The sequence below is a fragment of the Ranitomeya imitator genome, chromosome 2 (genome assembly GCF_032444005.1).
Source record: "Ranitomeya imitator isolate aRanImi1 chromosome 2, aRanImi1.pri, whole genome shotgun sequence".
NCBI classification, from domain to species: Eukaryota; Metazoa; Chordata; class Amphibia; order Anura; family Dendrobatidae; genus Ranitomeya; species Ranitomeya imitator.
The window spans coordinates 406,873,571-406,898,005 of NC_091283.1; the positions used below are offsets into that span (position 1 = coordinate 406,873,571).

Genomic DNA, 24,435 nt, shown 5'->3' on the forward strand with positions numbered 1-24,435 from the left:
TTAGGCACATCAGGGGCTCTCCAAACGAAACATGGTGTCCCATCTCAATTCCTGTCAATTTTGCATTGAAAAGTCAAATGGCGCTCCTTCGCTTCCGAGCTGTGCCATGCGCCCAAACAGTGGTTTACCCCCACATGTGGGGTATTGGCGTACTCAGGACAAATTGTACAACAATGATTGCGGTCCATTTTCTCCTGTTACCCTTGGTAAAATAAAACAAATTGGAGCTGAATTAAATTTTTTGTGAAAAAAAGTTAAATGTTCATTTTTATTTAAACATTCAAAAAATTCCTGTGAAGCACCAGAAGGGTTAATAAACTTCTTGAATGTGGTTTTAAGCACCTTGAGGGGTGTAGTTTTTAGAATGGTGTCACACTTGGGTATTTTCTATCATATAGACCCCTCAAAATGACTTCAAATGAGATGTGGTCCCTAAAAAAAAATGGTGTTGTAGAAATGAGAAATTGCTGGTCAACTTTTCACCCTTATAACTCCCTAACAAAAAAAAATTTTGGTTCCAAAATTGTGCTGATGTAAAGTAGACATGTGGGAAATGTTACTTATTAAGTATTTTGTGTGACATATATCTGTGATTTAATTGCATAAAAATTCAAAGTTGGAAAATTGCGAAATTTTCATAATTTTCGCCAAATTTCCGTTTTTTTCACAAATAAACGCAGGTACTATCAAAGAATTTTTACCATTGTCATGAAGTACAATATGTCACGAGAAAACAATGTCAGATTCACTGGGATCCGTTGAAGCGTTCCAGAGTTATAACCTCATAAAGGGACAGTGGTCAGAATTGTAAAAATTGGCCCGGTCATTAACGTGCAAACCACCCTTGGGGGTAAAGGGGTTAAAGATTTAGAGATGATCTTCAGAGAGGAGTGGAGTAAAATTCCTTCTGACATGTGCACAAACCTCGTCATCAACTACAAAAAAATGTCTGACTGCTGTGCTTGCTAGCAAGGGTTTTACCACCAAGTATTAAGTCTTGTTTGCCAGAGGGATCAAACACTTATTTCTCACTGCAAAATGCAAATATATGTATATCATTTATACAATGTGATTTTCTGGATTTTATTTTTGATATTCTATCTCTCAATGTTAAAATTAACCTACCCTTTAAAATTATAGACTGTTAATGTCTTTGTCAGTGGGCAAACTTACAAAAAAGGAATCAAATACTTATTTCCTCCACTGTAATGCTTGTTAAAAAAAAGGTTATTGGATTGTCCATTTCTTAAAGGGGCCTTCTGGTTGTGTAAATGATCCCCTTTTGTTTTAAGAGCTGCACTCTTCCCTCGCCTAACTCTGTCCTCTCCTCTGCAGCGTATCCGGGCCACCGTGAACAGCCAGGAAGATAAGAGACTTCTGATGGATCTGGATATATCTATGCGCACAGTAGACTGTCATTTCACGGTCACGTTTTATGGAGCGTTATTTAGAGAGGTATGTCTCAGGAATTAAGATGGTTTAAAGAGGTTTTTTATTATTTTTATTTTTTATTTTTTACTTTCGTGCCTCTGTTGCAAAGATTGAACTATTTTGGCATGCTCATAGTGAGAACTCTCATGCCAAACACTTGGATTACAGGGAATCTGGCTACAGGCTTTTGCTTGTTAATCTGAGGACAGCATAATATAGAGCAACAGAGCCTGATTCCAAGAATGTGTCACTTATTAGGCTGTGAGTTGTAGTTGCAATACAATCGGTGTTTTACCAGCAAGGAATTACCACTTCCAAACTAGGTTTCACATGCAGGCCAGTTATGCTAGTCTGTGTAGCGCTGAGCCCCACTTCTGATTGCCAGCTTTCTGACAATGCACAGTGTACCCAGGAAGCTTCCAATCAGTGGTGTGTGGTTGAGTCGAGGGGGGATTATATACAGCTCAGCATTCATAGCGCTGCTACATCTACAATCGTGAAAACGGGGTTTTTATCAAAATCTGACCCAGAAGTTCAGTAAGTGATAAATTACTGGAATCAGGGTCTCTGCCCCTACATCATGCAGTTCTCATATTGCATGGCAAAAAAACATGCTGACAGATTCACTTTAATGAAAGTTAACTGAGAAGGATGCAAATATTTTCATTGCTAATATCTTTGCAATGGAGAGGCGAAAAAACAAAAACAAATATTTTATTCTGATTTGCAGAAACTATTGCATTGTGTGACCTGTTCAACAAACATAAAATATTTGGAAGGTCCTCTTTAAGAATCTAAAAATCTCATCTGCTTCAGCTCAGCTTGTCTGTGTGAGATACATGAATGAATCTCCATAAAGCTCCTATATACAAGGGTAGAACTACTATAATACCTGCTATGTTCAAGAATATAACTACTATAATACTGCCCGCTATGTACAAGAATGCAACTGTTATCATTCTGCCCCTATGTAAAAGAATATACCTATTCTAATACTGCTCCTATGTACAAGAATATAGCTACTATAATACTGCCCCTATGTACAATAATATAGCTACTATAATACTGCTCCTATGTACAAGAATATAACTTCTATAATACTGCCCGCTATGTACAAGAATGCAACTATTATCATTCTGCCCCATGTAAAAGAATATACCTATAATACTGCTCCTATGTACAATAATATATCTACTATTATACTGTTCCTATATACAAGAATATAACTGCTATAATACTGCTCCTATGTACAAGAATATAGCTGCTATAATACTGCTCCTATGTACAAGAATATAACTACTATAATACTATCCCTATGTACAAGAATATAACTACTATAATATTGCCCCTATGCACAAGAATATAACTACTATAATACTGCTCCTATGTACAAGAATATAACTACTATAATACTGCTCCCTATGTACAAGAATATAACTACTATAACACTGCCCCTTGTGTACTAGAATAACTACTATAATACTGCTCCCTATGTACAAGAATATAACTACTATAATACTGCCCCCTATGTACAAGAATATAACTACTATAATACTGCCCCTATGTACAAGAATATAACTACTATAATACTACCCCTATGTACAAGAATATAACTACTATAATACTACCCCTATATACAAGAATATAACTACTATAATACTGCCCCCTATGTACAAGAATATAACTACTATAATACTGCCCCTATGTACAAGAATATAACTACTATAATACTGCCCCCTATGTACAAGAATATAACTACTATAATACTGCCCCTATGTACAAGAATATAACTACTATAATACTGCCCCTATGTACAAGAATATAACTACTATAATACTACCCCTATGTACAAGAATATAACTACTATAATACTACCCCTATATACAAGAATATAACTACTATAATACTGCCCCTATGTACAAGAATATAACTACTATAATACTGCCCCTATGTACAAGAATATAACTACTATAATACTACCCCCATATGTACAATAATGTTCTGGTGCATAGGATGGCATTATTATAGTTGTTATATCCTAAGTAGGAGATGGCATTCTATTAGAACTCCCTATGTGCAAGAGTATAGCAGAAATAATGATCTGGCGGCATAGAGTGAATAAACCTGAGTGTACAATTATATAAGTTGCTGCTCACTAGTCAATGTTTCCTCTTCACATGATTCGTCACTTTGGAAACATTTCTAACTCTTTGTTTCGGAAACTCTTTCCATGCCATACCTCCTGACTTTCTCCTGGTCTACATTAGCTCATTAGCTGACAGTCACTATCTTGGGCACTGGGAAAATGAGGTGTTAGATGGGCTGTTTAGCCGCACAAAGAGTTGATCTAGGGAGCGGCCTGTGGTTCATGGTCACCTATCTACATGTGTATTCGGTTGCCGCCTCACCCAGTGTGATGAGACCCCGAATTCTGGACATGCGTCATATACCTGTGAGAAATGTTAGATATTCCTTCTGTGTTTGTAGGGAGATGTTTGGATCTGCATGGAACTGATGGACAAGTCACTGGACAAATTCTACAAGAACGTGATAGACAAAGGCATGACCATCCCGGAGGATATCCTGGGCAAAATAGCAGTTTCCGTAAGTGGCCAAATCCATTAGAAAGGACCTAGTCTGTTCCTGTAGCTCCGTGGGCAATGACAAGAAGGTCAGGCTGGAGTTAAGCTGCCACCGATCCTCAGTCTCTCGCACACAGCGCTTCTTTCCATTCGCCCATTCACTGATCTCTAGGGATCCTCCTACACTTACAGTTAAGCCACTTTAGTATGTGCACGTTTTACAGTGATAACAATTCTCTTTATTTTCTATTTTATTTTTTAAGCTGTCAAAAGGAATTTTTTTGCATGTTTTTTTTAAATATTTCTTCAAACTAATCACACCTGAAACAGATAAAAAGGGGAGAAGTTGAACCCACAACCCCAGCGCCGCACCCGACACTAAGCTCCAAACCTGTAGGAAAAGGTGTGTGCCGTGGGGGAGACCACTTCATTTAACTACCATGATCTCAGCACGTCCACCTAACATCACGTAGCCCGTATATGACACTACCATGATCTCAGCACGTCCACCTAACATCACGTAGCCCGTATATGACACTACCTCGATCTCAGCACGTCCACCTAACATCACGTAGCCCGTATATGACACTACCATGATCTCAGCACGTCCACCTAACATCACGCAGCCCATATATGACACTACCTCGATCTCAGCACGTCCACCTAACATCACGTAGCCCGTATATGACACTACCATGATCTCAGCACGTCCACCTAACATCACGCAGCCCATATATGACACTACCTCGATCTCAGCACGTCCACCTAACATCGTGTAGCTTCATATATGACATGACACCTCCATCTCCACCTAACATAGATGCCATGACACTCCATGATCCCTGGTTCCACCGCACACAGTTATATATGCATACCTCCACTCTATTTATATGCCAGTCATGGCGCAGACGCTTACCTTATGGAGACTAAAAAAAAAAAATTCAAAAGTGACCTGCTGACAAATTGACCCACCCCGCTAACAAATTGACCCGCCCCTGCTGAGAAAATGACCGCCCCTGCTGAATATTTAGGAGAAATTCGTTGAGAAGTCGGTTATTTTTCCCATGAGGTAATTTGCATATATTCATAAACAAGCGCTGTGATTGGCTGGCTGTAGAATGCTGCATCTCCAGCCATCTCAGAGAAGAGGACGCTCTATATTATTATTATTATTATACATTTTTATAGCGCCATTTATTCCATGGCGCTTTACATGTGAATACGGGGCAAATATAGACAAATACATTAAACATGAGCAGATAACAAGGCACACGAGTACATAAGGAGGGAGGACCCTATATGTGTATATATATTTAGCTTGCAGGTTTTTTTTTATTTATGTAAGCGGTGAAAAAGATATCCAAAGTTTGTGTGTTTTTATTTTTTTAATTTTTTTATTTTTAAATTATAAATTAGACTGTTCCCGTTTTTCAATGCCGTTACTTGTTAAATATTATTTTTTATTACTTTTGGCTTAAAAAGCTGTTCGAGGGCTAATTTTTGGCATGGTAACTGATGTTTTTATAACGATTTTGGGGTATATACCATGTATAACTATTTTGGGGTCTATACCATGTATAACTATTTTGGGGTATATACCGTGTATCACTATTTTGGGGTATATACCATGTATCACTATTTTGGGGTATATACCATGTATCGCTATTTTGGGGTATATACCATGTATAACTATTTTGGGGTATATACCGTGTATTCCTATTTTGGGGTATATACCGTGTATTACTATTTTGGGGTATGTACCGTGTATTACTATTTTGGGGTATGTACCGTGTATTCCTATTTTGGGGTATGTACCGTGTATTCCTATTTTGGGGTATGTACCATGTATTACTATTTTGGGGTATATACCATGTATAACTATTTTGGGGTATATACCATGTATAACTATCTTGGGGTATGTACCATGCTTTCATCTCTCCTTATCGCATTTCACTGTGGCGACCAAAAACCCGCAATTTAAGCATTTCAATATATACATTTTTTATTATGCAGATTGGGGTAATTAATCTTATATTTTCACAAATCTGACTTTTCTGAACACTTTGATACCAAAGATTGTGTATTTTTAATTTACATTTACATTTTTTCCTCTTTATTGTTAACTGGGAAAAGGGAGGTGAAAAAAATAAATGTATAACTGTGAATGGCAGTGATGGGTGGGCTCGCCGACAGCTGCTGGTAAAGGCATGTGTCAGCTGTATAATACAGCTGGCATCTCCCGTTTGTGGAGCGGTCTCTGATTCAGGAGTACCAAGATGGCAGCGATGGTGGAAGGGGCCACTAAACAGTAGGACAGGGCTTTGGATGATGTGGCAACTCGTTAGCAGAGGGAGTTGGAGGAGGTGATGGCTTGTCCCAGCATCCAGGGCCCTCCTCCTGAACACTCCCTTCCCTGTCACTGCCATCTTGGTACTCCAGTGAAGCCTCATAGCTCCAGTGCTGGCATCTGCCATATTGGTGCTTCTGATTGATGGGAAGGGAACTATGGCGCATGTCGCTTTCATATGATGGCCTCCTCGGTGCCAATGTTGGTCTTCATTAGTGTAACCGGACTTGCTCTTATTAATCTTTCATCCCTTTTTTTTTCTCCCTACAGATTGTTCGAGCGTTAGAGCATCTACATAGTAAACTCTCTGTGATCCATAGAGGTAAGTCGCCCTTCTAGCATCATTTTGCTGATTTTTTTTTTTTTTTTGCCATTCTGCAACTTTCTAATAGATCCAGATCCTAAGAATGTTAAAAAGGATTTTTTTGGTAGATGTTCTCATGACAACACTTCCTGACTGAGCGCTGGCCTCCTTCCACCTTCTTATAAAGCCTTTGTATAGAACCACGTAAGTTCTCACAGATATTTGCTGCCATTTTAGGTAGGTAGAGCTTGGCATGATGATTTGTACGAGCCTGGAATAGGCAGCAACTCAAACAGGTGGTGGAGGAGCAGTCTCCACAGCTGCCCACAGACAAGTTTTCTGCAGATTTTGTTGACTTTACCTCAAAGTGGTAAAATCTGCATAAATCCGCATGTCTAAAAAAAAAAAAAAAAAAAAAAAAAAAAATATATATATATATATATATATATATATATATATATATATATATATATATATATATATATATATATATATATATATATATATATATATATACACACACATACAGTACAGGCCAAAAGTTTGGACACACCTCACTTAAAGATTTTTCTGTATTTTCATGACTATGAAAATTGTACATTCACACTGAAGGCATCAAAACTATGAATTAACACATGTGGAATTATAAGTACTTAAAGGGACACTGTCACCTGAATTTGGAGGGAACAATCTTCAGCCATGGAGGCGGGGTTTTGGGGTTTTTGATTCACCCTTTCCTTACCCGCTGGCTGCATGCTGGCTGCAATATTGGATTGAAGTTCATTCTCTGTCCTCCGTAGTACACGCCTGCACAAGGCAATCTTACCTTGCGCAGGCGTGTACTATGGAGGACAGAGAATGAACTTCAATCCAATATTGCAGCCAGCATGCAGCCAGCGGGTAAGCAAAGGGTGAATCAAAAACCCCGCCTCCATGGCTGAAGATTGTTCCCTCCAAATTCAGGTGACAGTGTCCCTTTAACAAAAAAGTGTGAAACAACTGAAAATATGCCTTATATTCTAGCTTCTTCAAAGTAGCCACCTTTTGCTTTGATGACTGCTTTGCACACTCTTGACATTCTCTTGATGAGCTTCAAGAGGTAGTCACCGGAAATGGTTTTCACTTCACAGGTGTGCCTGTCAGGTTTAATAAGTGGGATTTCTTGCCTTATAAATGGGGTTGGGACCATCAGTTGTGTTGAGCAGAAGTCTGGTGGATACACAGCTGATAGTCCTACTGAATAGACTGTTAGCTGCTTTTTTTTCTTGCCATAATACAAATTCTAAGTTAAGAAAAACGAGTGGCCATCATTACTTTAAGAAATTAAGGTTAGTCAGTCTGAAAAATTGGGAAAACTTTGAAAGTGTCCCCAAGTGCAGTTGCAAAAACGATCAAGCGCTACAAAGAAACTGGCTCACATGAGGACCGCCCCAGGAAAGGAAGACCAAGAGTCACCCCTGCTTAACAGAAGCTCAAATTAGAGACCAAGTCAATGCCACACAGAGTTCTAGCAGCAGACACATCTCTACAACAACTGTTAAGAGGAGACTTTGTGCAGCAGGCCTTCATGGTAAAATAGCTGCTAGGAAACCACTGCTAAGGACGGGCAAGAAAGCAGAAGAGACTTGTTTGGGCTAAAGAATACAAGGAATGGACATTAGACCAGTGTAAATCTGTGCTTTGGTCTGATGAGTCCAAATTTGAGATCTTTGGTTCCAACCACCGAGTCTTTGTGCGATGCAGAAAAGGTGAACGGATGGACCCTCCATGCTTCACAGTGGGAACCAGGCATGTATGAGGAGGTGTGATGGTGTGGGGGTGCTTTGCTGGTGACACTGTTGGGGATTTATTCAAAATTGAAGGCATACTGAACCAGCATGGCTACCACAGCATCTTGCAGCAGCATGCTATTCCATCTGGTTTGCGTTTAGTTGGACCATCATTTATTTTTCAACAGGACGATGACCCCAAACACACCACCAGGCTGTGTAAGGGCTATTTGACCAAGAAGGAGAGTGATGGGGTGCTACGCCAGATGACCTGACCTCCACAGTCACCATACCTGAATCCACTGGAGATGGTTTGGGGTGAGCTGGACCGCAGAGTGAAGGCAAAAGGGCCAACAAGTGCTAAGCATCTCTGGGAACTCCTTCAAGATTGTTGGAAGACCATTTTCGGTGACTACCTCTTGAAGCTCATCAAGAGAATGCCAAGAGTGTGCAAAGCAGTCCTCAAAGCAAAAGGTGGCTACTTTGAAGAAGCTAGAATATAAGACATAATTTCAGTTTTCACACTTTTTTAAGTATATAATTCCACATGTGTTAATTCATAGTTTTGATGCCTTCAGTGTGAATTTACAATTTTCATAGTCAATAAAATACCGAAAAATCTTTAAATAAGGTGTGTCCAAACTTTTGGTCTGTACCGTATGCACATACATAAATACATACACACCTACATCCTTTAACTCGTGTGTGATATAAATATATACATATGTGTATGCGTGTGTATGTAGATCTTTCAAGGAGAAGAAGGAATATCAGATCTCACCCACTTAATGATATTGTCCAGAATATTAAGAAAATAAAAATGGACTGGTTTACCTGCAGACTGGTTGAGTGCTGACTTTCCTTCTTTTCCGTGAAGGCTTAATATGTTTTGTATCTTTCACCACCCTGAAAAGTTCTGTGCATGAGGTTGTGAAATAGCTATTTGGGTCATTCAGACACTAAAAAAGCTTCTGAAATTGGTCCCGATATATACACTCTCTACCCCATCTTGACTGAAGGGAAACAAATGTAGAAATATTTGCAAATTTATTAAAAAAGAAAAACTGAAATATCACATGGTCATAAGTATTCAGACCCTTTGCTCAGTTTTGAGTAGAAGTTTTTCACACCTGGATTTTGGGATCCTCTGCCATTCGTCCTTGCAGATACTCTCCAGTTCCGTCAGGTTGGATGGTGAACGTTGGTGGACAGCCGTTTTTGGGTCTCTCCAGACATGCTCAATTGGGTTTAGGTCAGGGCTCTGGCTGGGCCAGTCAAGAATGGTCACAGAGTTGTTCTGAAGCCACTTCTTTGTTATTTTAGCTGTATACTTAGTGCAATTGTCTTGTTGGAAGGTGAACCTTGTGCCAAGTCTGAGGTCCAGAGCACTCTGGAAGAGGTTTTCATCCTTGATATCTCTGTACTTTCAGGTTTCTTTCAATGGCAACCAGTCGTCCTGTCCCTGCAACTGAAAAACACCCCCATAGCATGATGTGCCACCACCATGTTTCACTTTTGGGAATGTATTGGGCAGGTGATGAGCAGTGCCTGGTTTTCCCCACACATACCGCTTAGAATTATCACCAAAAACGTCTATCTTTGTCTCCTCAGACCAGAGAATCTTATTTCTCATAGTCTGGGAGTCCTTCATATGTTTTTTAGCAAACTCTATGCGGGCTTTAATATGTCTTGCACTGAAGAGTCTCCCGTCGGGCCACTCTACCATAAAGGCCTGACTGGTGGAGGGCTGCAGTGATAGTTGACTTTGTGGAATTTTCTCCCTACTGCATCTCTGGAGCTCAGCCACAGTGATCTCGCGGTTCTTCTTTACCTCACTCTCCAAGGCTCTTCTCCCACAATTGCTCAGTTTGGCTGGACGGCCAGGTCTAGGAAGACTTCTGGTGGTCCCAAACTTCTTCCATTTCAGGATTATGGAGGCCACTGTGCTCTTGTGAACCTTGAGTACTGCAGAAATTCTGTTGTAACCTTGGCCTAATCTGCGCCTTGCCTCAGTTCTGTCTCTGAGCTCTTTGGCCAGTTCCTTTGACCTCATGATTCTCATTTGGTCTGACATGCACTGTGAGCTGTGAGGTCTTATATAGACAGGTGTGTGCCTTTCCAAATCAAGTCCTATCAGTTTAATTAAACATAGCTGACTCCAGTGAAGGAGTAAAACCATCTCAATCACAAGGAAATGGACAGCATGTGAGTTAAATATGAGTGTCTGAGCAAAGGGTCTGAATACTTATGACCATGTGAAATTTCAGTTTTTCTTTTTTAATAAATTAGAAAAAAAAACAAATGTAGAAATTTTTGCAGTCAAGATGGGGTATAGAGTGTACATTAACCCCTTTCTGCACTCGGACGGAATAGTACGTCCGAGGGCAGAACCCCCGCTTTAATGTGGGCTCCGGCGGTGAGCCTGCATCAAAGCCTGGACATGTCAACTGTTTTGAGAAGGTGACATGTGCCCGCTACAGGCACGGGTGGAATCTCGATCAGCCCGCGCCAATTAACTAGATAAATGCCGCAGACAAACTCTTTAACAGCGGCATTTAACAAGGGCATCCGTCTGGAAATGCGCGCAGCGGTGACATTGGTCGTCAGCATGACAACCAGAGGTCTCCTTGACACCTCTATGGATGTTGATGCCAGATTAGTACGAACACCACCCTGTGGTCGGCACTCAAAGCAATGCTGTAATTCTTCTACATAGAGGGTATCTGAGCATTGCCTCTATATGTAGCAGAGGCAATCAAGTTGTGCCAGCTTCTAGCCTCCCATGGAGGCTATTGAAGCATGGCAATAGTAAAAAAATTAAATTGTTTTTAAAAATATGAAAAAATAAAGTTCAAATCACCCCCCTTTCGCTCCATTCAAAATAAAACAAAAAAAAAATCAAGCCTACACATATTTTGTATCGACGCGTTAATGATCACCTAATCTATCAATAAACATAAAGGATTAACCTGATCGCTAATTGGCGTAGCAATAAAAAAAAAATTCAAAATACCAGAATTACGTTATTTTTGGTTGCCGCGACATTGCATTAAAGCGATCAAAAGATCTTATCTGCGCCAAAATAGAATAATTAAAAATGTCAGCTCAGCACGAAAAAAAAACGAGCCCTCACACAACCCCAAATCATGAAAATGTAAAGGCTACAGGTATTGGAAAATTGTGCCTTTTTTTTTTTAACCCCTTTCTGCCATATGACGTACTATCCCGTCGAGGTGGGGTGGGCACGTATGACCACCGACGGGATAGTACGTCATACGCGATCGGCCACGCTCGGCCTATCGCAGCTGACAACCGGCACTATGTGCCAGGAGTGGTCACGGACCGCCCCCGGCACATTAACCCCCGACACACCGCGATCAAACATGATCGCGGTGTGCTGGCGGTGCAGGGAAGCATCGCGCAGGGAGGGGCTCCCTGCAGGCTTCCCTGAGACCCCCGCAGCAACGTGATGTGATCGCGTTGCTGCGAGGGTTTCCTTACCTCCCTCCCTGCAGCAGGCCCGGATCCAATATGGCAGCGGCATCCGGGTCCTGCAGGGAGGGAGGTGGCTTCACAGAGCCTGCTCAGAGCAGGCGCTTGGTAAGGCTGCAGTGCTCTGAGACAGATTGGTGATCTGACAGAGTGCTGTGCAAACTGTCAGATCAACGATCTGTGATGTCCCCCCCTGGGACAAAGTAAAAAAGTTAAAAAAATTTTTTTCCAAATGTGTAAAAAATAAAAAATAAATAAAAAAAATTCCTAAATAATAATAATAAAAAAATATTATTCCCATAAATACATTTCTTTATCTAAATAAAAAAAACAACAATAAAAGTACACATTTAGTATCGCCGCGTCCATAACGACCCAACCTACAAAACTGTCCCACTAGTTAACCCTTAAGTAAATACCGTAAAAAAGAGGCAAAAAACAACGCTTTATCATACCACCGAACAAAAAGTGGAATAACACGCGATCAAAAAGACAGATATAAATAACAATGGTACAGCTGAAAACGTCATCTTGTCCCGCAAAAAACGAGCCGCCATACAGCATCATCAGCAAAAAAATTAAAATTTTATAGTCCTCAGAATAAAGCGATGCAAAAATAATTTTTTCTATAAAATAGTTTTTATCATATAAAAGCGCCAAAACATAAAAAAAGATATAAATGAGGTATCGCTGTAATCGTACTGACCCGAAGAATAAAACTGCTTCATCAATTTTTCCAAACGCGGAACGGTATAAACGCCTCCCCCAAAAGAAATTCATGAATAGCTGTTTTTGGTCATTCTGCCTCACAAAAATCGGAATAAAAAGCGATCAAAAAAATGTCACGTGCCCGAAAATGTTACCAATAAAAACGTCAACTCGTCCCGCAAAAAACAAGACCTCACATGACTCTGTGGACCAAAATATGGAAAAATTATAGCTCTCAAAATGTGGTAACGCAAAAAATATTTTTTGCAATAAAAAGCGTCTTTCAGTGTGTGACGGCTGCCAATCATAAAAATCCGCTAAAAAACCCGCTATAAAGGTAAATTAAACCCCCCTTCATCACCCCCTTTGGAAATAAATACATTTTTTTAATTTTTCCTTTTTCCCGCTAGGGTTAGGGTTAGGGCTAGGGCTAGGGTTGGGGCTAGGGTTAAGGCTACAGTTAGGGTTGGGGCTAAAGTTACGGTTAGGGTTTAGATTACATTTACGGTTGGGATTAGGGTTAGGGGTGTGTCAGGGTTAGAGGTGTGGTTAGGGTTACCATTAGGGTTAGGGGTCTGTTTGGATTAGGGTTTCAGTTATAATTGGGGGGTTTCCACTGTTTAGGCACATCAGGGGCTCTGCAAACGCAATGTGACACCTGCAGACCATTCCATCTAAAGGTACCGTCACACATAACGATATCGTTAACAAAATCGTTATGCGTGACAGCAACCAACAATCAGGCCCCTGCTGGGAGATCGTTGGTCGCTGGGGAAATTCCAGGACTTTATTTCGTCGCTGGATCACCCGCTGACGTCGCTGAATCGGCGTGTGTGACGCCGATTCAGCGATGTCTTCACTGGTAACCAGGGTAAACATCGGGTTACTAAGCGCAGGGCCGCGCTTAGTAACCCGATGTTTACCCTGGTTACCATTGTAAAAGTAAAAAAAAAACCACTACATACTTACATTCCTGTCACGTTCCTCAGCGTCAGCTTCCCTGCGTCCCCCAGTGTCAGCGCCGGCCGGCCATAAAGCAGAGCACAGCGGTGACGTCACCGCTCTGCTTTCCGGCCAGCGCGCTTACACAGTGCAGGGAAGCTGACGCTGCGGGACACAACAGGAATGTAAGTATGTAGTGTTTTTTTTTTTTTTTTTACTTTTACAATGGTAACCAGGGTAAACATCGGGTTACTAAGCGCGGCCCTGCGCTTAGTAACCCGATGTTTACCCTGGTTACCTGGGGACTTCGGGATCGTTGGTCGTTGGAGAGCTGTCTGTGTGACAGCTCTCCAGCGACCAAACAGCGACGCTGCAGCGATCGGCATCGTTGTCTAGATCGCTGCAGCGTCGCTAAATGTGACGGTACCTTAAGTCTGCATTCCAAATGGCGCTCCTTCCCTTCCAAACCCTCCCATGCGCCCAAACAGTGGTTCCCCCCCCCCCACATATGGGGTATCAGCGCACTCAGGACAAATTTTGGGGTCCAATTTCTCCTTTTACCCTCGGGAAAAGACAAAACTGGGGGCTAAAAAATAATTTTTGTGGGAAAAATTTTTTGTTTAATTTTTACGGCTCTGCATTATAAACTTCTGTGAAGCCCTTGGTGGGTCAAAGCGCTCACCACACATCTAGATAAGTTCCTTAGAGGGTCTACTTTCCAAAATGGTGTCACATGTGGGGGGTTTCAATGTTTAGGCACATCAGTGGCTCTCCAAACGCAACATGGCGTCCCATCTCAATTCCTATCAATTTTGCATTGAAAAGTCAAACGGCGCTCCTTCCCTTCCGAGCTCTCCCATGCGCCCAAACAGTGGTTTACCCCCACATATGGGGTATCGGCGTACTCAGGACAAATTGTACAACAACTTTTGGGGTCCAATTTCCCCTGTTACCCTTGGTAAAATAAAACAAATTGGAGCTGAAGTAAATTTTTTGTGAAAAAAGTTAAATGTTCATTTTTGTTTAAACATTCCAAATATTCCTGTGAAGCACCAGAAGGGTTAATAAACTTCTTGAATATGGTTTTGAGCACCTTGAGGGGTGCAGTTTTTAGAGTGGTGTCACACTTGGTTATTTTCTATCATATAGACCCTTCAAAGTGACTTCAAATGAGATGTGGTCCCTAAAAAAAAAAAAAAGGTGTTGTAAAAATGAGAAATTGCTGGTCAACTTTTAACCCTTATAACTCCCTAACAAAAAAAAAATTTTGGTTCCAAAATTCTGCTGATGTAAAGTAGACATGTGGAAAATGTTACTTATTAAGTATTTTGTGTGACATATTAATTGCATAAAAATTCAAAGTTGGAAAATTGCGAAATTTTCGCCAAATTTCTGTTTTTTTCACAAATAAACGCAGGTAATATCAAAGAAATTTTACCACTATCATGAAGTATAATATGTCACGAGAAAACAGTGTCAGAATCACTGGGATCCGTTGAAGCGTTCCAGAGTTATAACCTCATAAAAGGACAGTGGTCAGAATTGTAAAAATTGGCCCGGTCATTAACGTGCAAACCACCCTTGGGGGTAAAAGGGTTAAAGCAAACTTTGGCATTTTTTTCACCACTTAGATAAAAGTGAACCTAGACATCTTTGGTGTCTATGAACTCATAATGGCAGGTCAGTTTTATCATTTAATGAACCCAGCAAAAAAAGCCAAACATCAAACTAGTGTGGGATTGCACTTTTTTGCAATTTCACCACAATTAGATTTTGTTTCCCATTTTATAGTACAAGACAGGGTAAAACCAATGGTGTCGTTCAAAAGTACAACTCGTCCTGCAAAAAAGTAAGCCCTCACATGGCCATATTGACGGAAAAATAAAAAGGTTATGGCTCTGGGAAGGAGGGGAGCAAAAAACGCTAAAATTCGGGTCATGAAGGGGTTAATGAGAAAAAAAAGAACGTTTTTAAATTTACCAAATGGCTGCAATGAGTGAAAAATTTAAAGAGGTCTGAATACTTTCGTGTGTGTGTGTGTATATATATATATATATATATATATATATATATATATATATATATATATATATATATATATATATATATATATATATATGCAAACATACATTGGGGCAAAAAAGTATTTAGTCAGTCAGCAATAGTGCAAGTTCCACCACTTAAAAAGATGAGAGGCGTCTGTAATTTACATCATAGGTAGACCTCAACTATGGGAGACAAACTGAGAAAAAAAAATCCAGAAAATCACATTGTCTGTTTTTTTTTTTAACATTTTATTTGCATATTATGGTGGAAAATAAGTATTTGGTCAGAAACAAAATTTCTCAATACTTTGTAATATATCCTTTGTTGGCAATGACAGAGGTCAAACGTTTTCTGTAAGTCTTTCATGTACCCGGATCAGTCGTCCTGGCCCCTTTGCAGAGAAACAACCCCAAAGCATGATTCCACCACCATGCTTTACAGTAGGTATGGTGTTTGATGGATGCAACTCAGTATTCTTTTTCCTCCAAACACGACAAGTTGTGTTTCTACCAAACAGTTCCAGTTTGGTTTCATCAGACCATAGGACATTCTCCCAAAACTCCTCTGGATCATCCAAATGCTCTCTAGCAAACTTCAGATGGGCCCGGACATGTACTGGCTTAAGCAGTGGGACACGTCTGGCACTGCAGGATCTGAGTCCATGGTGGCGTAGTGTGTTACTTATGGTAGGCCTTGCTACATTGGTCCCAGCTCTCTGCCGTTCATTCACTAGGCCCCCTCCGCGTGGTTCTGGGATTTTTGCTCACCGTTCTTGTGATCATTCTGACCCCACGGGGTGGGATTTTGCATGGAGCCCCAGATCGAGGGAGATTATCAGTGGTCTTGTATGTCTTCCATTTTCTAATTATTGCTCCCACTGTTGATTTCTTCACTCCAAGCTGGTTGGCTATTGCAGATTCAGTCTTCCCAGCCTGGTGCAGGGCTACAATTTTGTTTCTGGTGTCCTTTGACAGCTCTTTGGTCTTCACCATAGTGGAGTTTGGAGTCAGACTGTTTGAGGGTGTGCACAGGTGTCTTTTTATACTGATAACAAGTTTAAACAGGTGCCATTACTACAGGTAATGAGTGGAGGAAAGAGGAGACTCTTAAAGAAGAAGTTACAGGTCTGTGAGAGCCAGAAATCTTGATTGTTTGTTTCTGACCAAATACTTATTTTCCACCATAATATGCAAAAAAAAAAATGATTAAAAAAAACAGACAATGATTTTCTGGATTTTTTTTTTCTCAGTTTGTCTCCCATAGTTGAGGTCTACCTATGATGTAAATTACAGACACCTCGCATCTTTAAGTGGTGGAACTTGCACTATTGCTGACTGACTAAATACATTATATATATATATAGATATAGATATAGATATAGATATAGATAGAGAGAGATAGATAGATATAGAGTTATATACTCACCCGCCGGGATCGATGCGCGCGGCTGCCGCCATCTTCTGTTCCCAGGATGCATTGCGAAATTACCCAAACGACTTAGTGGTCTCACGAGACCGCTAAGTCTTCTGGGTAATTTCGCGATGCATCACTGGGAACGGAAGATGGCGGCAGCCGCGCTCCTTGGCGGACTAAGGAATGTGAGAATAGCAGGTTTTTGTTTTTTTATTATTTTTAACATGACCTCTTTTTACTATTGATGCTGCATAGGCATCAATTTTGATGCTGCATGAATAGTAAAAACCTCACCCGGCGGTCAGCGCTTCAGACGTACTCTCATTTGAAAGACGGAAGTATAATTGATCACTGGGAGCCGTCAAGCTGAACCTTCTCTGTTCCGACACTCAACATGACACAGAGAACTGCGACACCAAGTCCGGGGGTGGCAGTTTAGCTGATATAAAATGCTGCCGTCAGCTGCCCCCAGAACCAGACAGGGATCGCCAAGGGGTCGTCTTTTTTTCTTGCTTGCTTTCTTTCTTTTTCTTTTTTTCTTTCATTCTCTCTATCTGTCTCTATCTCTAAATCTCTCTCCCTCTCGCTCTCGCTCTCTCTCCCTCTCGCTCTCTCTCCCTCTCTCTCTCTCTCCGGGGTCACACACAATGTATAAAAAATCTGTCCGATTTTGTCTGCTGAGAATCGCACAAATGTTCTCCGTATGGTGATCCGTATGTCATCCGTGTGCAACGCCAGGATGCGTTTTTTTCTCAAAGTATCCGTGTGTCATCCGTATGTCATCTGTATGGGTGAGATTTTCTCACACCCTTGCAAAATTAGCAAATAATGGCTTCGCCTTTCCTGCCACCTGCCCAATGCCTGAGAATTTCTCGCAAGTCATACTGATGGTCTGTGTGCTGTGCGATTTATTTATTTATTTTTCCCTCTCGCCCCCATAGACTTGCATTGTCTTTTCTCAGCTGATATACGCAGACAATCGCAGCATGCTGCGATTTCACTCGCAAGTGTAATACGGACGAGAAAAAAAACGGATGATGGGAGCTGCCCCATAGATTAACATTGGTCCAAGAGCTATACGATTTTTTTTTTCTCGCTTAACACTCCTCCGTATTACGCTGTAGTAAGAGGCCTGTAATTGACATCATAGGTAGACCACATCTATGAGAGTCAAAATGAGAAAGCAAATCCAGAAAATCACCTTGTCTGATTTTGCAAGATTTATTTTGCTAATTATGGTGGAAAATAAATATTTGGTCATTAACAAAAGTTAATCTCATTATTTTGTTATATATCCTTTGTTGGCAATGACAGAACTCAAACGTTTTCTGTAAGTCTTCACAAGACTAAATATCAGAGACCAAGTGCTATGGCTCAGCAAAGAAACACCACCAGACAGTATGCTAGAAGATGCCAATAGAGCACTTGCATCAATACCTACCACCACCGTAACTCAAACTAATAAACTGATCTATGCTACTGCCTCAGCAATCATGGAAATGCTTGGCTATACAACCAGCAAGAACAGCAGAAGTACGTGCCCCTCTTGGACAAGAAGACTGGAGACAAAGATCAAGGTAGGGAAGGGAAGTCGGCCAACTAGTAGAAATACAGAAGGGTGTAAAGATCAAGAATAAGACCAAACTGGACAAGTAGAAAGGGCTTACCCCAACTGAAGTCTTAGAGACTGCTAAACAGAGGCTCACAGCACTTGCTGCAAGACTAGTGAGATACACTAGAGAAGCTGAGGCCAAGACGATAAATGCTATGTTCTCCAAAGAACCATCCAAGGTGTACTCCCAACTACAGAGTAACAACACAAAGGCAGCAACTCCACCAATAGCAGAGAATGAACAATACTGGAGGAACCTATGGGAGAAGGAAAAAAGGCACAACACCAGTGTTCTCTGGCTATGGATAAAAGTTAGAGTGAAAGCCCCATCAACCACCTACAAGGATGACATCAATATTAATCCCATGATCCTATTTAAATTTTGGCCTGCACTTTAATATACATAATAACACAAAACTGCATGGAATTTACATGCCAGTGTAAAGTGACTGGAAAAAAAGAATATAATAGTAGGAAAATAAAAAAAAGTTCTTTATTGAATAACAATGATAAAACTTACAACATAGAGATTAGAATTTAAAAAGACAGGGGATGAAAGAAACCTCCAAAGGAATTTCCGGAACAGGGGCATGGCAGACCACCATCTAGATGAAAAGATTTTAAAACACCACCCTCTAAGAACTAAATTGAGTCACCATAGCTTGCTAGTAGCAAATTGGATTTCTGAACCAGCACAAAAATATGTGATTTAGTAACACCCAGTAGAGGGGAATCCAAAAGGTACAAATGGTCAAATTAAATCAATTGCTGCCAGATACAATTCAGTTAAGGCAATAAAGAGAAAAACCGGCAAAAAATATTTGTTTTACCTGGAACCAATGTGTTCGTAAAGTGCTGCGGTGTGGTGCAGAGAAAAGTGGGTACTGCGTGCCGCTTCCTACGCCCGACGAGCGCCGTTGTCGCTGATGCTTCTTCTTAATGGGGCGATAACGGTACTAAGGTGGAAGGGGATTTTATAGATACCGCGTGTTTGCTTTGCAGCAGGTGCTGACTGATGAAATAAGAAGGACCTGATGTGTACGCGGTGTTGCCAGGGTGTTACTGCGGCGCTCGTCGGGCGTAGGAAGCGGCACGCAGTACCCCCTTTTCTCGGCCCAACACCGCACCACTTTACCAACACATTGGTTCCAGGTAAAACTTAACAAGTTTTTCTCTTTATTTTTGTGCCCATTTGCCCTAACTGAATTGTATCTGGCCGCAATTGATTTAATTTGACCATTTGTACCTTTTGGATTCCCCTCTACTGGGTGTTACTAAATCACATATTTTTGTGCTGGTTCAGAAATCCAAATTGCTACTAGCAGGCTATGGTGACACAATTTGGTTTTTAGCAGGTGGTGTTTTAAAATCTTTTCATCTTTGACATTTGTCATAGCTCCATAGCCACGCGCTGCTTTATAGGTTCATATATTATATGGTGGTCTGCCGTGTCCCTGTTCCTGAAATTCCTTTGGAGGTTTCTTTCATTCCCTGTCTTTTTAAATTCTAATCTTTGTTGTAAGTTTTATCATTGTTATTCAATAAAGAACTTTTTTATTGTCCAACTATTTTATTCTTTTTTTTCAGTCACTTTGCACTGGCATGTAAATTTCATGCAGTTTTGTGTTATTATGGATGACCTCAAGCTGTATGCGAAAAACAAACAAGACATCAATTCACTGATCCACCTGACAAGGATCTACAGTGAAGACATCGAGATATCCTTCGGACTGGAGAAGTGCGGCCGGTTGGTAATAAAGAGAGGCAAGATAGTCAAGACTGATGGGATGCTACCTCGGCATCCCACGGGGTTAAGGTAACTATGATGAGGAGGCAAGGAAAGCAGCAATATCCGAATACCATCAAAGAGTAAAACAGGTCCTGAAGAGCCAGCTAAATGGGAAGAATAAAATCTACTCCATCAACACAAGTGCCCTGCCAGTTATCAGGTACTATGCTGGCATAGTGTGCTGGCCAAAAGAAGAGATGGAAGCTTCAGATGTGAAGACACGAAAGCTCCTCACAATGCATGGAGGTCTCCACCCTAAGTCTAAAGGTACCGTCACAATAAGCAACTTACCAACGAGAACGACAGCGATCCGTGACGTTGCAGCGTCCTGGATAGCGATCTCGCTGTGTTTGACACGCAGCAGCGATCAGGATCCTGCTGTGACATCGCTGGTCGGAGCTAGAAGTCCGGAACTTTATTTGATCGTCAGGTCAGTGTGATTCTTCATGTTTGACAGCAAAAGCAACGATGCCTGCAATGGTTTTCCATGGAGCGAACAACCAGCGAGAACGATAAGTACGTCACTGGATCGCTCCTGCATCGCTCATCTGTTGTCGTGTTTGACGTCTCCTAGCGACCTAAACAGCGACGCTGCAGCGATTGGCTCGTCTATATCGCTGCAGCGTCGCTAAATGTGATGGTACCTTAACACCCAAAGATTGTTTACCAACAGAAAGGGTGGGCGAGGCTTGATAAGCATCCAAGCCACCATCACGGATGAAACTAGGAGCATCCAGGAATACAGCAGAAAAATGGCACCAAAAGATGAGACGCTGAGAGAAAGCCTAAGGCTGGTTTCACATTAGCGTATCTGTGCGCAGCATATTATCTGCATCGATCCGCATACGTCATGCGTATATATCTTTAACATGGTGTACACAGGGATATGCGTTTATAGAAACCACAAAAAGCAATGAACGGCACCAGGGACACTCTTATGCAGGCAATGCGTTTGCATGCGGATGAGTACGCATGCGTCGTTTCGCGGTGTCCGGCGAATGCAACATGTTGCATTTTTCGAGACGTAAAATATTGCGCAATCATGCGCATGAGTGCGTCAAAACAATACATTACTGTCTATGGGAACGCATTGGTACGCCAGTACATGCGTACGCATGCGTCCGATACGCATGCATACTTAAGACTGCGCATGTCCAGGAAATGATTTCACCACTTCCACCTTTAGCATAAACAACGCAAACGCATGCGCATTATTGGCGTCATGCATAAGATGATGCGGATATAAAACATTTTGTAAACATGCGTTTTTTCATGCGTTTGCGCATGCAGATGATACGCTGCACACAAACGCTGCATGTGATGTACCATCGACAGATAATGGAGGTGGCTGACATGGCGAAATCCTACCAGTGGCTGGAGAAAGCAGGACTCTGACACAGCACAGATGCCCTAATCATAGTGGCACAAGAGCAAGCACTAAGTACCAGATCCATAGAAGCAGGAATCTACCACACAAGACAAGACCCAAGGTGCAGACTATGCAAAGAAACCTCAGAAACCGTCCAACACTTAGTGGCAGGATGCAAAATGCAAGCAGGAGCAGCATATACTGAACGCCACAACCAAGTAGCGGGAATTGTACACAGGAACATCTCCACAGCATATGGGCTAAGTCCACGTGGTAGACCACAGAAAACGTGGTGGAGAATGAAAGGGACAAAATCCTGTGGGACTTCAAAATCCAAACGGATAAGCAGGTGTTGGCTAACCAACCAGACATTGTGATAATAGACAAGGATCAGAAGACAGCAATGATAATCGATGTGGCAGTGCCAAGTGACAGCAACATCAGAAAGAAGGAATATGAGAAGCTGGAGAAATACCAGGGCCTCAAAGGAGAACTGGAGAAGATGTGGAAGGTGAAGGCAACAGTGATTCCAGTGGTGATAGGAGCACTTGGAGCAGTGACCCCTAAGTTGGGAAAATGGCTCCAACAGATTCCAGAAGCAACATCTGAGCTCTGTCCAGAAAAGTGCAATGCTGGGAACAACTAAGATCCTGCTCAGAACCCTCAAACTCCCATGTCTCTGGTAGAGTACCTGAGAATGAGAAAGGACAACAAAGACCACCTACATTGGGGGGTGAGAGGGAAGGGTTTTTATTTTTAATTTACACATATATATTTTATATATCTGAGCCCATTCTACGCTCGGGTGGTGATATTTATACAGACACAATGCACCAAAAATAACCAATAAAATATATAGATATATGTGCAAATAAATATTAATAGAGCACTACTGGTGCATTGTGCAGAAAATGGTGACTAAACACTAGAGTTAGAGAACCAACCACAACTATAACCAGGACAGCCAAGAAAGTGTACCCACACAGAAGAATTCTTATAAATAAGCCTTTATTTATGGTGACAATTGGCACAAGAGGCAATGTAACTCCACAATATACCTTATTCCAGGGGTCTCCAGGTCCCGCTATTGTGCAATTTTCTATATTTTTTGGCTGTTACCACATGTGATATATATATCCATTAATAATTTTTCCAGAGGTCACCTATTTATATCCTATTTGATTTTAATATACTCTTTTATTGTTCTGTAATATTCGCGTACTATTATTTATTTTTATTCTATTGTGCCAATTGTCACCATAAATAAAGGCTTATTTATAAGAATTCTTCTGTGTGGGTACACTTTCTTGGCTGTCATGGTTATAGTTGTGGTTGGTTCTCTAGCTCGGGTGGTGAGCATTTTTATTGGTACATTTCTGCAACTTTGCATATATAGTGTCAAAGTGCTGTCTCCAGCGCCAATTTCTTGAAGTGTACTACATTGTCAACAAAGCAGTGCACACGTGCCTCCCATCACCATTATCTCTATGTCCGGCTCGTACGCACTGCTATGTTGAACTTTTATTACTATACTTCAATAAAATGGCGCCAGAGTCATCACGTGTGCATACTGCCATCTCTGTCACCATTTTATTATTGTATTGTAGTACAAAATTAAAGGGAACCTGTCTCCATAAATAATTCACTGCTCTGAATATACAGATTAACCACATATGATTATTTGTACAAGCCTGGAAAAGGGAGGAGCTCAGCTAGTATATGTTTTCTTGTGGATGTCAGAAGACAGATCAGCCAGGAAAAGTTGTCAGAAGGCACAGAGGCCGGCCGGCGCAAGGCAGGAAGGGTTGTCATGGAGGCCGGCCGGCGCAAGGCAGGAAGGGTTGTCATGGAGGCCGGCGCAAGGCAGGAAGGGTTATCGTGTGGTCGGTCATGTACAGCAGCCTTAACAATCTACCGTATATTTTCAATTGCAGATGTGAAACCCTCCAATGTTCTCATCAACAAGCAGGGGCAGGTGAAGATGTGCGATTTTGGAATCAGTGGGCACTTGGTGGACTCCGTAGCCAAAACATTGGACGCCGGCTGTAAACCGTACATGGCTGTAAGTGCTGCTCTCACAGGCTAAATAAGGGTCTTTATCTATGTGAAGTGTCTGTACCAATTGTAGACGTTACCCCTATACATAGAGTAGCGGACAACTGCTAAACTTGGTGCTAAGCCTTTCATGATGTGTATGTATGTATATAAATACATACATGCATGCATACATACCTACATACTAGATGGTGGCTCGACACACCGGGTATTCTAGAATATGCATGTCCACGTAGTATATTGCACGGCCCACGTAGTGTGTTGCCCAGTCACGTAGTATATTGCCCAGCTACGTAGTATATTGCCCAGCCGTGTATGTCACAGGTTAAAAAATAAACATATACTGCCTTTCGGAGGGAGCCCTTGTAGTCATGTCACCTGTGTTGTGGTCCCAGGGTTTGTAGCGCAGGACCCGTGATGACGTCGCGGTCACATGACCATGACGTCATGGCAGGTCCTTCTCGCACAGGCGCGCAGGACCTGTGATGAGGTTGCGGTCACATGACCGTGACGTCATGGCAGGTCCTTGTCGCATACTATCCTTGCCACCGGAACCTGCCGCTTGCATGGAGCGGT

General features: G+C 41.5%; 1 protein-coding gene across 2 annotated transcripts in view; it reads left to right on the forward strand.

The window, feature by feature from the left end:
- The window catches only part of MAP2K6 (mitogen-activated protein kinase kinase 6), a 113,783-nt gene that overhangs the window by 64,502 nt on the left and 24,846 nt on the right, over positions 1-24,435 (forward strand). For both annotated transcript variants that reach the window (XM_069750703.1, XM_069750702.1), the window contains 4 exons: positions 1,336-1,455; positions 3,919-4,035; positions 6,631-6,682; positions 23,739-23,866. In XM_069750703.1, the coding sequence (XP_069606804.1) occupies positions 1,336-1,455; positions 3,919-4,035; positions 6,631-6,682; positions 23,739-23,866 (417 nt within the window). The remainder of the gene's footprint in view (positions 1-1,335; positions 1,456-3,918; positions 4,036-6,630; positions 6,683-23,738; positions 23,867-24,435) is intronic.